The following is a 12,511-nucleotide window of genomic DNA, read 5'->3' as shown; positions in this document are numbered from 1 at the left end:
CATTAGTACTAACTCTAGTTTAAATGCTCATATGTTAATGTTGTAAGTAATGTGATTTGATTGGTACATTTTTAGAGGTGCTGGGGACTTGTGGTTTTCCGGTGCCAGGTAAGGAAGCCAATCAGAGCCCAGTGTGAGCTCTTAAACCCCAGCCCCTTCTATCTGCCACCCAAACCTTTCCTCAGGTTTAAAGTGACCTTTGACCTGTTTTAGTTTTGTGACGCTTTACCTGCTCAATCCTATCCGTGTTTGTAATGACTGTGGTTGTATATCTGTTATATATTTGTTTGTTTATAACATCCTGTGTAATTTCTTTTTCTCTCTGTATTTTACATAGGTCCAGTGGATGTGAACATTTTGGCTAAATGTAACCCTTGTTTATCCAATCCATGCAAGAATGATGGAACCTGCAGTAACCATCCCGTTGATTTTTACCGATGCACCTGTCCTTATGGTTTTAAGGTATATCTCATCAGTGGTCTTGCCTAGGTATTAAACTAACTTCGTACACACAACTGTCTTTGTACAACAATGGTACAAGATGAGCTTTTGTGGTTTGCTTAAGAAATTACATTTCTAAGACAGTAGACCTTTCACCTGGCAGGCATAAAACTGTCAAAAAATAAATAAAAATAACATATATATATATATATATATATATATATATATATATGATAACCTTACATTGAAGGAGGGCTTGGAGTCATATAGGGAGCAAAATATCATAGAGAGTTTACATAACATTTACATAACATTTGTATGTAATGCAACATGCATGTTCATATAGGGTCAAGACTGTGAGGAACCAATTCATGCGTGCATCAGTAACCCCTGTCAGAATGGAGGCACCTGTCATCTAAAGGATGGAGAGGAAAACACTCACTGGTGAGACCGACCTTCATGATCATCATCATGAAAATGCTGAACTGTTTTAAATTACAACTGATATGTGTATGAGGCCGGTAAAGAGATTCTTTATTGTATTCGGGCCCTGTTGAATGTGGCTTTCATTTGGTACATTAAGTAAATGATCAGATGTGTGCGCGTGCGTCTGTGTGTGTGTGTCCCTGCTGCTCCGGTAATGAATATACTTTATGGACAGAGTGTGTCTAATCTGTCTTAATCAGACTGAAGTGTCTGAAACTGATCTGAGCTCACTCATGCACTTAATCATCCAATCAAGGGCCTTTCTGTGGACACACACTGCAGAGACGTGTGTGTGTGTGTGTGTGTGGTGAGCTCAGGTTTAGCTGTAGTCATACACTGATCAATGCTAATAAATCCTTTGTATTGGTGAATAAGAAGAGTTTCATTTGAGAACTCCTGCTTTACATTTTGATTAGCTAATGTAATGTAATACACCCACTGACACACACGAACGCTGCTTAAAATACTTTCTTCTATCCCAGTTTAATGAGACAACCATAAGTAAGCCATTCATAGGTCAATTTCCCAAAGAGCGAAAACACTGCTGCTCTGTAGTGCTTTCAAATGTTCAGTCAACTTTGGGTTCAAACAATGGCATGAGTTTGGAACCTGATAATGTACTATATATGAATAACAGTTAAATGTATTCTCCTCAGTGCAAAGCATCATAAATCATAAATGTAAGATTTAACACATTTCATCAGTGGTTTTCGCTAAGACAAGGATCACTATTTCTTATCTGAATTCAAACCAGCTTAATTGAATGAGGCACTGTATAGTGTTTATAGTGTGAGCTTAAATATTAAACTCATCCTGTTTGTGCTTTGGGCATTAATGATACCTTAAATTGTGCATCTTGTTGAAGAGAGATTATTTAATGATAATTTCTAAGCACCCATTCTTAAACCTTTGGGAAGAAATAGTTGGAGGATTTTTTTTTTTTTTGAAGGAGGGACCCAAACCATGCAGTATGTAGGAACCACAATATATAGAACAATGGACTGTAAGAGAAATTTAGTAGTACAGAAACAAACAATCAAACAATTAATATCAGTACTGTTCATAGAGTTTGAGTGAATTAAAAGTTTCAAAAGGATTAAAAAGTCTTACGCAGTTGTTATGTGTGTATGTTCAGGTGTGTGTGTCCAGATGGATTTGAGGGCGACGAATGTGAGATAAATATCGACGACTGTGAAGATAATGACTGTGAGAATAACTCCACGTGTGTGGATGGTATCAACAACTACACCTGTCACTGCTCACCCGAATACACAGGTAACTTACACGCATACACACGCACAGTCACACGCAAAATGCTCGGTGTTCTCTGTGCTTTATGTGTTTAACTGTCTGATGCTAACGTGCAAATGTGCTGCTTGAGCTAACATGCTAACATGTCAAACTCGTCCTCTGTATTTCTTTGTTTTCCTGTCTTTCTCTCGCTACTTGTTTCTCTTTTTCTACTAGCTGCTAATAATAATGAGGTGGAGAAAGGTTAGTTTACTCTCTTTCACTTCATCCTCCCATTGTCTGTCTCTTTCCTTTGCTGTTTCTGGCTAGTGCGTCCTCTGTGCTTGCTGAAGTGTGAAATCAAATGCACACTCACACACACATTTTTTCCTTGCTGGTATACTGAGGTGTATTGTATCGTTGTTCTTCAGAGTATTGGTATTTTGTCATCTTCTACACTGAGACTACACTGGACACGCAAACACACTCCTACTGGTTTAATGGGATGCAACATGTTTTCTTACAGTAAACACTACTATGATTATTCATACTCTTCCCACTCTTTCTGACTGTTCATAATGAGTATGTGTATGTGCAGGGGAGCTGTGTGAAGATAAGCTGGATTTCTGCGCTTCAGAACTGAACCTGTGTCAGCACGACTCAAAATGTATTCTGACCGCTAAGGGCTTCATGTAAGTCACTAAATTCCCCACTATCTGTGTTATAGACTCAGCCTCAAACAATAAATCCACATTCTTGATCATTTGAAACATACTGACAAAAACAGATTCACAGGTTATTATCAGTCCATTAAATAAAATAAACTGGGCCACTTTTGAGGATGAATTTATCACTAGGTTTGGCAAAACATGATATGTTTATAGCATCAAATCTTTTAAAGCACTTCTGAGTTTTGAATTTCATTTTCAAGGTCCTTAATAGCAAATAAACTATCCACAAGCAGAAAGGTGTATTCCACTTAGTTTTTTAAATGTATGTAAAATATTTACATAAACATATATATATATATATACACTACTTGTTAAAAGTTTGGAATAATAAATATTTTTTTTAAATGTTATATATATATGAATATATTTTAAAATATAATCTATTCCTGTGATTGCAAAGCTGAATTTTCAGCATCATTACTCCAGACTTCAGTGTCACATCAATCCAATGTGCTAATTTGCTGCTCAATATACATTTATTATTATTATCAATGTTGAAAACGTTTGAATGCAGTGTATCACAGCTTCCACAGAAATATAAAGCAGCACAACTATTTTCAACATTGATAATAATAAGAAATGTTTTTGAGCAACACAGGAATAAATAACATTTTAAAATATGTAAAAATTTAAACCAGTTATTTTAAATTGTAATAATATTTCACAATATTACTGTTTACTGTATTTTTGATCAAATAAATGGTTGAGACTTAAAATAAAAAAACAATAATACAACTTTTTGCTGACCACAAACTTTTGAATGCTGGTCTATTTATATAATATACTGACCAATCATATCATGACAATATCTCTGCATACTCTTCTGACTCCAGTGCATTAGTGCTGTTCAGACGTTTAAATCCTAAAGTCGTTTAAAAGCTGCCCTTCTGCAGTCGATCCAAAACCTTTTTGGATTCGGTTTCATCACTCTCTCCCCTCCAGACGCCCCCTTCTCTCATCTCATATTTTATTTTATCCCTCTCTCCACCAGACCAAAACAATCGCCATGTTAGAAAACATCAGGTGTGTGTTTCCTTCTCTGCTGATATGTGTGTGAGCAGCGGACCACATAAGTTCATTTGTGTGTTTTTATGCCCATTGGTGCAGATGTTAACACAACACTAGAGCTGTGTGGAATGCAGCTGGAGTCTCTGAGGTTCTGCTCTATGTTTGTGCTCTGATATTCAATTACAGCTCTCCTGTTGGGTTTACTATAAAAAATGAGTTGGAGGGGGGTGTTTTAAATATGATATGATGCGATACGAAGGGATGATGAATGTGTTTATGTAGCGCTTTAGGATGTGTGTAAATTCATTCAAAAGAACTTCAATTTCAGTGGTTTAAGTAACTAAAACTTTCGTAATTAGAGAAGTCTAATCTCACAACACAATAGATTTCACTGTTCATATACTGTATGTATATTATTTAAAAAAAAAAAGAAAGAAGCATGATCCCAACCGCACCACTGAACATACAACAGATGTTGGCATGTTCAGGTTTAATTTTAGACCCCAAACCTAGTTGGAGGGACCTTAAATTACTAAAAGTGTTTTTTTAAACATAGCTTCTGCACTTTCAATTAAAGTAAGTTTTGTGGGTTTTAGTCCACGGCTATTTGCTTTGAGGCATCTATAAGCTAGCGAAGGGGGTTTCAAACTTTTCTATGCTAAAGACCCTCATTTTATTTTATTTTTTTTCTCTGGGAAATGCACTGAGTAAAGCAGTAAAGCACTGAGCTTGGGTTGGGATGCAGATGCAAATTTACTCTCATTAAGGGATAGGGCAAAATGTTAATATTCTGACAGTGCGACTGAGTTAGGATTCTAATCTTATTAAAATTTGCCATGGAAACCACAGGTAAAACCCTTCATGGCTCCTCACTACTATAGTAAAAAGTAACTACTGTATTTGTGGTTTCTATAAAACTATGGCTTAACAGCACTGATTCAGTGTGTTTGAATTCGCCTTAGAATTGATGATGAATTCAGTGAAGAATTCTGTTATCAACCACAAATGTCTCAGTGATTTAAACTAGTTTAAAGCAGCGCTGACATTCTCAACAGCAGTAACATGGAGAACAGGAGAAACACTTTGCCCTGAACGAACAAGTTAGAAGGCAATCCACAAATCACCAACATTTACCACGGATTTGCCTTAGTAACAATACTTGTAACATGGTATTTTGGCATGGTATATTTATATTAAAGGTGAATCTGCAGCCCTGAAATGATTGGAGTTAAAGATGAAGATGTGAGTTTTAAATGTTAAATGTGATAATGTTGTTTCGTGTGTGTGTTTGTGTAGGTGCGAGTGTACTCCAGGTTACACCGGGGAGCACTGTGAGGTGGATTTTGATGATTGTGAAGATAATAAGTGTAAAAACGGGGCTCAGTGTATTGATGCTGTGAATGGCTACACGTGTGTGTGCCCAGAAGGATACAGGTGAGCATGAATATACAAACTAGATCATCAGAGATCACCATGTGGAATACATGTCTCACTATGTGTGTGTGTGTGTGTGTGTGTGCGCAGTGGGCTGTTCTGCGAGTTCTCTCCTCCAATGGTCCTGCCGAGAACAAGTCCGTGTGACCACTATGACTGTGCCAACGGTGCACAGTGTGTTGTCAAGGACACAGATCCTGTGTGTCAGTGTCTCCATGGTTACGAGGGCGTGCACTGTGAGAGGCTGGTCAGCGTCAACTTCATCAACAGAGAATCGTTCCTGCAGATCCCCTCCAACCTCATTACAGAGCAGGCCAATATATCACTACAGGTACATGTCATAAAAAAGATAATTCTGCTTGTGGTTTTGAGTGTGAGTGAGAGATTGTTAATTCTTCATCAAAAATGCATGTGCACACACTCATGTGGTCTGTATGCGTGTATTAGATCGCCACAGATGAGGATAATGGGGTGTTGCTGTATAAAGGAGATAATGAACACATCGCTGTGGAGCTCTACAGAGGCAGACTGAGAGTCAGTTATGATTCTGGATCATATCCTCCATCTGCCATCTACAGGTACACGCATGATTTAGATACTGTAGGCATCTTACAACAGCTTATTCGCTCAGAATTTAGAGTTGGAACTATACATTTTACAATGTGCTAAATCAAGACCAGGACAATCATCTATCAATACATCTCATTATATTTACTCCAGACTCCATATACCATTCAAAAGTTTGGGATCAGTCATTTTTTAAAGACATTTTACTTTTCTATTTAGCAAGGATGCATTGCATTTATAAAAAGTGATAGACATTTTTAATGTCACATAAGATTTCTATTTCAATAGTTTTCTATTTCTTTCCATTCACCAATGAATTCTGAAACAAATGTATCACAGTTTCTACAAAAATATTAAGCAGCACAATTATTTTCACCATTGATAATAATAAGAAATGTTTCTGTGCACCAAATCAGCCTATTAGAATGATTTCTGAAGGATCATGTGACACGTTCTTTTCCCACTTTTTACCTGGACACAAAGAAGTCGTACATTTAATTTATTTAACTCAGTCTCTCTCTCTCTCTCTCTCTCTCTCTCTAAAATTCAGGGTTGCATTTTAGCCTATAGTAATGTGCATATTTCCATATAGTATCTACAGTACATACAGTTATGATGGTTTCGTTTCAAAGCCATTAAAATAATCATTATTTTCAGAATGATATACAAGTACATTAGAATGAAATGTTACTGTATATATTTTAATGTGGGAGCAATAATGAAATATTAAAGTCACCATAAAATCGCATTTTTTTAATTTTTTATATGCAGCATTTATTATAAATGATTTATCCGTGAAATTTTTTTTTTTATTATTCGTGTGAATCTTCTCTTCTCTGGTGATGGCTTTACTGGCACGTGTCACTCACATGAGATCACAGCATTAACAAACCACAACAACTCAACGATCCAATCAATTCCCAATGGACAAAATCAAGTCCCGGTCTGGATTTGTTCTTGTTTAACAAGCTGTTTCAAGGATATATGTCACAAATCACAATAAGAAAGAAAAGAATATCGCAGCTGCCGTTTTATACTCAACTTTAGCTTTGGCTAAGGTGTTTGGTTTGAGTTATTTTCATTTTTAACTGAAATTAGACTGAGATCAAAAAGTAGTTGGCAAAGGGTCACAGACTCCTTTTGAAGATCTCTGGTAGAAGCAAAACCTTAAAAGCTTTTTTTTTTTTCTCAACAGTAATGAGGAAAAATCTTTCTTCTGTCTAATCAATTTAAAGGGGTCATCAACTGCATTTTTTTTTACATTTTTAAATGTTAATACTATTGGACGTAATAATGTGACAAAATCCAAAACGAGTCATTTTTTTAGCTTGTTTTTGGAATTACAAGGTCATTTGGAGGTTCTGAAACTCTCAGGATATTTAATGATCTCTTATATGTCAAAAAGAATTTTGATTTTGACTCCTATTTAAACTATTATTTTGAAATTACCCTCACTGTTGACTTCTGCTCTCTCCTTAGTGTTGAGACGATAAATGATGGCAGTTTTCATGTAGTGGAGCTGGTGGCAAAGGATCAGTCTCTGTCACTGTCCATTGATGGAGGAAGCCCCAAATCCATCAACACTGCCAACAGTCCCAGCCCAGCACCCAGCCCTGCTCCGCTTTACCTTGGGGGTATGTACAACACAGCGGCCACTTTGAAACTTGGTTAGGTCTGCTTCTAACTCTGGATCTTCCCAGAATTAGTGCACAGCAATTCTCAAAAATCTAAAATCAAATACTAAACTCCTCTTTTCTCAGGAATTCCTCAGCAGTCTGGATTGGCCTCATTGCGCCAGAGCTCCGGGAGGAACGGCTCTAGTTTCCACGGCTGTATCCGAAACCTCTACATTAATGACCAGCTCCAGGACCTCACTCAGTTCCTGCTGCAGGAGGGGGTGGTGCCCGGCTGCCAGCCCTGCCAGCGGAGTGTGTGTGCTCACGGGCAGTGCCATGCCACCGGACAATCCTCCTTCAGCTGTGAGTGTGAGGCCGGATGGACTGGCCCTCTGTGTGACCAGCAGATCAACAACCCATGCGACGGGAACAAGTAAGAGACCGAAAAATGCACACACTGGTTTCATTATATTAGAGTGGACATCTCATTTTTTGTCATTTTGTGTGCGTGTCTGTCTCAGGTGTATCCACGGTTCCTGTTTGCCCATAAACTCGTACTCGTACAGCTGTCGCTGTCAACCTGGCTTTGCAGGTGTATTGTGTGATGAAGAGGAGCAGTTGAGTCCCTGTCAGTACATAGCATGTAAACACGGGCGCTGTCGCGTGTCTGGGCTGGGGAAAGCCTACTGCGAGTGCAACAGCGGCTACACGGGGCAAAGCTGTGATAGAGGTACGCCGGCGTGGGTTCAACCTTTCAGTGAAACCTGATCTCATGAGAAAAATGTGACATTGCATACAGTAGGTTTTTGAAAAATATTGCCGTGGCTATAAGAAATTGCAGTTTCCAAGTGAAATGTCCACTAAGTAACATTGAAAGTGATTTCATTTTCTCCAGTACAGCCGAGGCGTTAATAAGGTGAAAACATTTTTAAATAATGTTTTGTTACTTGGTATGTTTTGTAGGCTAAAATCACTACAACCATTATAATTTTTTTTAGATTTTTTTAGATTCTTAATATTGGCCCTTTATCGGTTATTGGCTGTGAGATATTATACAGTATAATAGGCTGAAAATATGATATCATAAGCTGGTAATAATATTTAATAGGCTATATTATTGACTTGGTGGACGTATTAGTGTTGGCCAGTATAGTAATGTAATAAAATCCTAAAATTGGATTTCAAATAGAATTTTAATTTGAGACTAAAGCATTTTTTTAAAGCTACTCACGCAATTTATGGTACAAATGTGGCATTTTCCATACAACTCTTGCAATCTTCTAATAACCTTCTCCTCTATTCTTTATTTTTCTCAATATCACCACTAGTAGTCACGTCACCTGGAATTTGTACCTGTGGTCCCTTATTTCACGTTTAAAACAGCGTATGCATGGTCTCATTTTTACCATGAAGACAGGTACTCACCTGTACTGGAACTGAAATGTCTTTAATGGTACCACAGTATGTCGTTAAGTTTTGCTTTTCATTCTAAACCTCTGTTCAGTTTGCTGTTGAAATGCTAACCCTGTGAGGAGCTAATCCTACTCTATTATTGTTGTTGTTTTACTAACGTTCGTTTTTAAACTTCCTGTAACCTTCAAGCTGCTACTGAAAGCGGTGTGGACCCCACTCAGGTCCGCCAGGTGAGGGATGCATGTTAGTGTTCATCTTCGATTTCTTCCTTTCTTGAGTCACTAATAAACCTCAAGCTTTGAGACACCTCACCTCGTCTCTCCTCTTCCTTTTTCTGCTTTCACACTTTGTATTTTCTTAGGAGTTACCTTTCAATTTCTCAGTAAACATTTCACGAAAAACATCACGATTGATATTCTATATATGCAATATAGTGGTCAATCTTTTTTTCTCTCTCTCTCTGTAGAGATGGCGTGTCGGGGGGAACGGGTCCGAGATCACTATCAGACGCAGCAGGGCTACGCAGCGTGCCAGAGCACAGAGAAGGTCTCCCGTTTAGAGTGTCGGGGCAGCTGTGGGGACGGGACCTCCTGCTGCGCCCCTCTCCGCAGCAAACGCAGGAAATACACCTTCCAATGCACAGACGGATCCTCTTTTGTACAGGAGGTGGAAAAGGTCGTCAAGTGTGGCTGCACAAAATGTCCATCCTAAAAACGAAAAAGAAGAAATACATCCTCACACCCCCGCCCCCCCTCCCCCTTGTTTGAAGTCCCCTGTTTTACCTTTTTTTGTCAGTGTTGGACTAATGTTTTTTCCTTCAAAGGAGATAATGGATTACTGTAAGATAAAGAACAAACCTATTTTTTATTATGAAGTGGAGAAAAAAAAGACAAAAAATAGATTTTAGAGGTTTTTTTTTTTATTTGCCATCATGTTAGGTACTGTGACATTTCTGATTATATTTGTTTTTTTGTTTGGAAAAAAAAATCACCTCAGACCAGAATGGAAAGCAAACACACCCTGACGACACGTTTCACTTTTTTGTGTCTTTCTTTGTGCCATTCTTTTACACGGTTTTCTGGACTGCCGTAACTCATTTCACCTGGACTTTGTGAAGGTGAGATAAAGTATCACTATGGAGACTGCAGGGGGATTCGCTGAGAGAGGAGGTCACTCCTCCTACTTCCTTACAGTTTACCACACACACACACACACTATCATAGCTGCTTCTATACACACACACACACCTTACCCACGAAGTGTACACAGATGATCTCTTCCAGCATGCGCACGCACACACACACACACACACATACACACACACACACACACGCACACACACGCTCTCTTCTGCCACATTATAAACCATGTGTATTTATTGTATCAAAAATACCGTCACATTACTTATACTCGGTATAGCCCTTTGCTTCCCTGGAGTTACAGTTGGAATTTCTTAATATATATTAATTTATATTCCTCTTACCAATTTAAATCACTCATAGCTTACTGAGTAGAATAACTAACGTTGTGTCTCCTTCATTTGGTTGGTTTGACCAATGGGACTGTTGTATTTACCATAAAAAAAGAGAAAAAAAAAAAAACCTAGTGGTGTTATAAATCTTCAAATGTGAAGTGAAAACATTGTATATTTTTGTCGAATCTCCTAAAAATTTGTATGGTGACACAGACGTGCTTTATATTAGAGTTTAAATGTATAGTTAAAATCTCCCCATGTATTCAGTATAGAGCACATGCCATAGTTCAAAAAAAATAACAGTAGCGTCCATAGCCGTCAATAAACCTCTTTTTAAAATATCCTCCTTGCGAATCCTTTTTAATGATACAGATAGAAAGAAAAACTGTGACTTTTTCTAAATGATACTACTTTGTTACCACTCTGTTTCCCCCATGTTAACATGTTGCTGCTAAATTGGTATTGTAGACTTTGGATGATGATGATGATGCTGATGTTTATTGTAGAGGACGTTGCTCATTCATTGAGCAAATTGTTTTACTGATCAATGAATAAAGATGTCCCCTCCCTCTTCAAGCTTGTTCCTCTGTGTGTAACGCTTGCGTAGCCACACATCCACATCTCTTACATCAGAGCTATTCAGTCTGGCTCCTTAATATCTATTTAAATGTATAAAATAAATGTTTGCGCCACACTTGATGATGCACAAGGCCATTATAGTAGTGATATTCAGCACATCATTTAAAAAAAAGAAAAAAAAAGAATTTAAAATAATTAAAAAAATCTCAATGTTGCCAGCAGGTGGCGGTATAGTTCACTCATTACTGCGTTTTTCTTGCAGCCGGTGTTATTTGACACACCATGTGTGTATTGAACATTCATGGAAATCTTCCACCAAAGCATCTTGGATAAACTGCTCAAATTGTCTCTAAAACACAACAAATGAAAGATGAATCTTGCTAATCTGAAAAAAGAATGCATGATAATAATGTGCTGTTAGTGCTTAGTTAGGCTATTGATTGCGCTATTACTACATCTAAATCCTTATTACCGAAATGTAAAAAAAAGGTTGATGCTTTACATGTATTATACCACAATATAGTTTGGCAAACATCAAAATAATTGAAACAATTCAAATAATGTGACAGCCTCCAAAAACAATTCTAATCAAAACAGCTTGAGTGGAAATTTTTTTATTTTTTATTTTTCACAGACAGCTACATCAAATCATATAGTCAGAAAGTGTGTAGTGAAGGCAATAACATTAAGAGCACTGTCAAAGTTCTGCATTTTTACGGCTATGATGTTTTTTTTTTTTTACAATCACTTCATATGAGACTTCAAATGTCAAATCTCACAACCAATGATATATATATATATAATTTTTTTTCTTTTTTTTTTCTTGTAACACTTTCCAATTGCTTGGAATTACAACACAAATAAGGCCATTTGTTCATTGAACTAAACCCCCCTGTTCAGAATGTAACACGATATAACAACAAAGTATTAGCATTTCAAAATGCAAGTGAGATGACTAGGCTGTTTATCCAGATGGAACTGGATAAATATTCTGAATACTGAATTCAGACTTCTGACCTGTAATGCTGCCTGGATCATAATCATACGCTGTTCGTTCGTTGGCCAGAGGAGAACTGGGGCTGAGCCTGGTTTCTCCCAAGGTTTTTTTCTCCATTCTGTCACCTGATGGAGTTTAGGCTCCTTGCCACTGTCGCCTCTGGCTTGCTTAGTTGGGGACACTTAATATTCAACAGTATTATTGATCTGACTGCATTGACACCATTATATGAGCACTGAACAGAGCTGGACATCACTGTTTTCTCCTGAGCGGCTATATAAATGAACTAAATAACTTTTTTACAACAAAAAATAAATCATCACTGAACTTACTTAAGCTGGACTTATGAAGCTATTTTCTTCTAGATCTGCTGAACATTGCATTATATGCATTATTACTTTGAAACAATCTGTATTGTAAAAAGCGGCATATAAATAAAGGTGACTTGACTAATCATTTCATCACAGTGATCTAACTATCAACTGATATAACTGCTCAAAGTAATAGTTGCATTACTCTTTATGAATAGTGTTAT

General features: G+C 37.4%; 1 protein-coding gene across 6 annotated transcripts in view; it reads left to right on the top strand.

The window, feature by feature from the left end:
- The window catches only part of slit2 (slit homolog 2), a 68,081-nt gene extending 57,577 nt beyond the window's left edge, over positions 1–10,504 (top strand). For 4 of the 6 annotated variants that reach the window (XM_084392245.1, XM_084392243.1, XM_084392244.1 and 1 more), the window contains 11 exons: positions 338–462; positions 788–885; positions 2,063–2,202; positions 2,756–2,849; positions 5,193–5,330; positions 5,421–5,661; positions 5,778–5,908; positions 7,377–7,531; positions 7,658–7,946; positions 8,035–8,243; positions 9,393–10,504. In XM_084392245.1, the coding sequence (XP_084248371.1) occupies positions 338–462; positions 788–885; positions 2,063–2,202; positions 2,756–2,849; positions 5,193–5,330; positions 5,421–5,661; positions 5,778–5,908; positions 7,377–7,531; positions 7,658–7,946; positions 8,035–8,243; positions 9,393–9,637 (1,865 nt within the window). In that variant the 3' untranslated portion in view covers positions 9,638–10,504. Of the gene's footprint in view, positions 1–337; positions 463–787; positions 886–2,062; positions 2,203–2,755; positions 2,850–5,192; positions 5,331–5,420; positions 5,662–5,777; positions 5,909–7,376; positions 7,532–7,657; positions 7,947–8,034; positions 8,244–9,115; positions 9,157–9,392 lie in introns of all 6 variants that reach the window. The other 2 variants (XM_084392247.1, XM_084392246.1) reach the window with 1 other exon arrangement.
- Positions 10,505–12,511: the final 2,007 nt, after the last annotated feature.

The sequence above is a fragment of the Rutilus rutilus genome, assembly GCF_951802725.1.
Source record: "Rutilus rutilus genome assembly, chromosome: 2".
Taxonomy (NCBI): domain Eukaryota; kingdom Metazoa; phylum Chordata; class Actinopteri; order Cypriniformes; family Leuciscidae; genus Rutilus; species Rutilus rutilus.
Note: the sequence above shows the minus strand (reverse complement) of the source record. Positions and strands in the feature narration are given on the sequence as shown.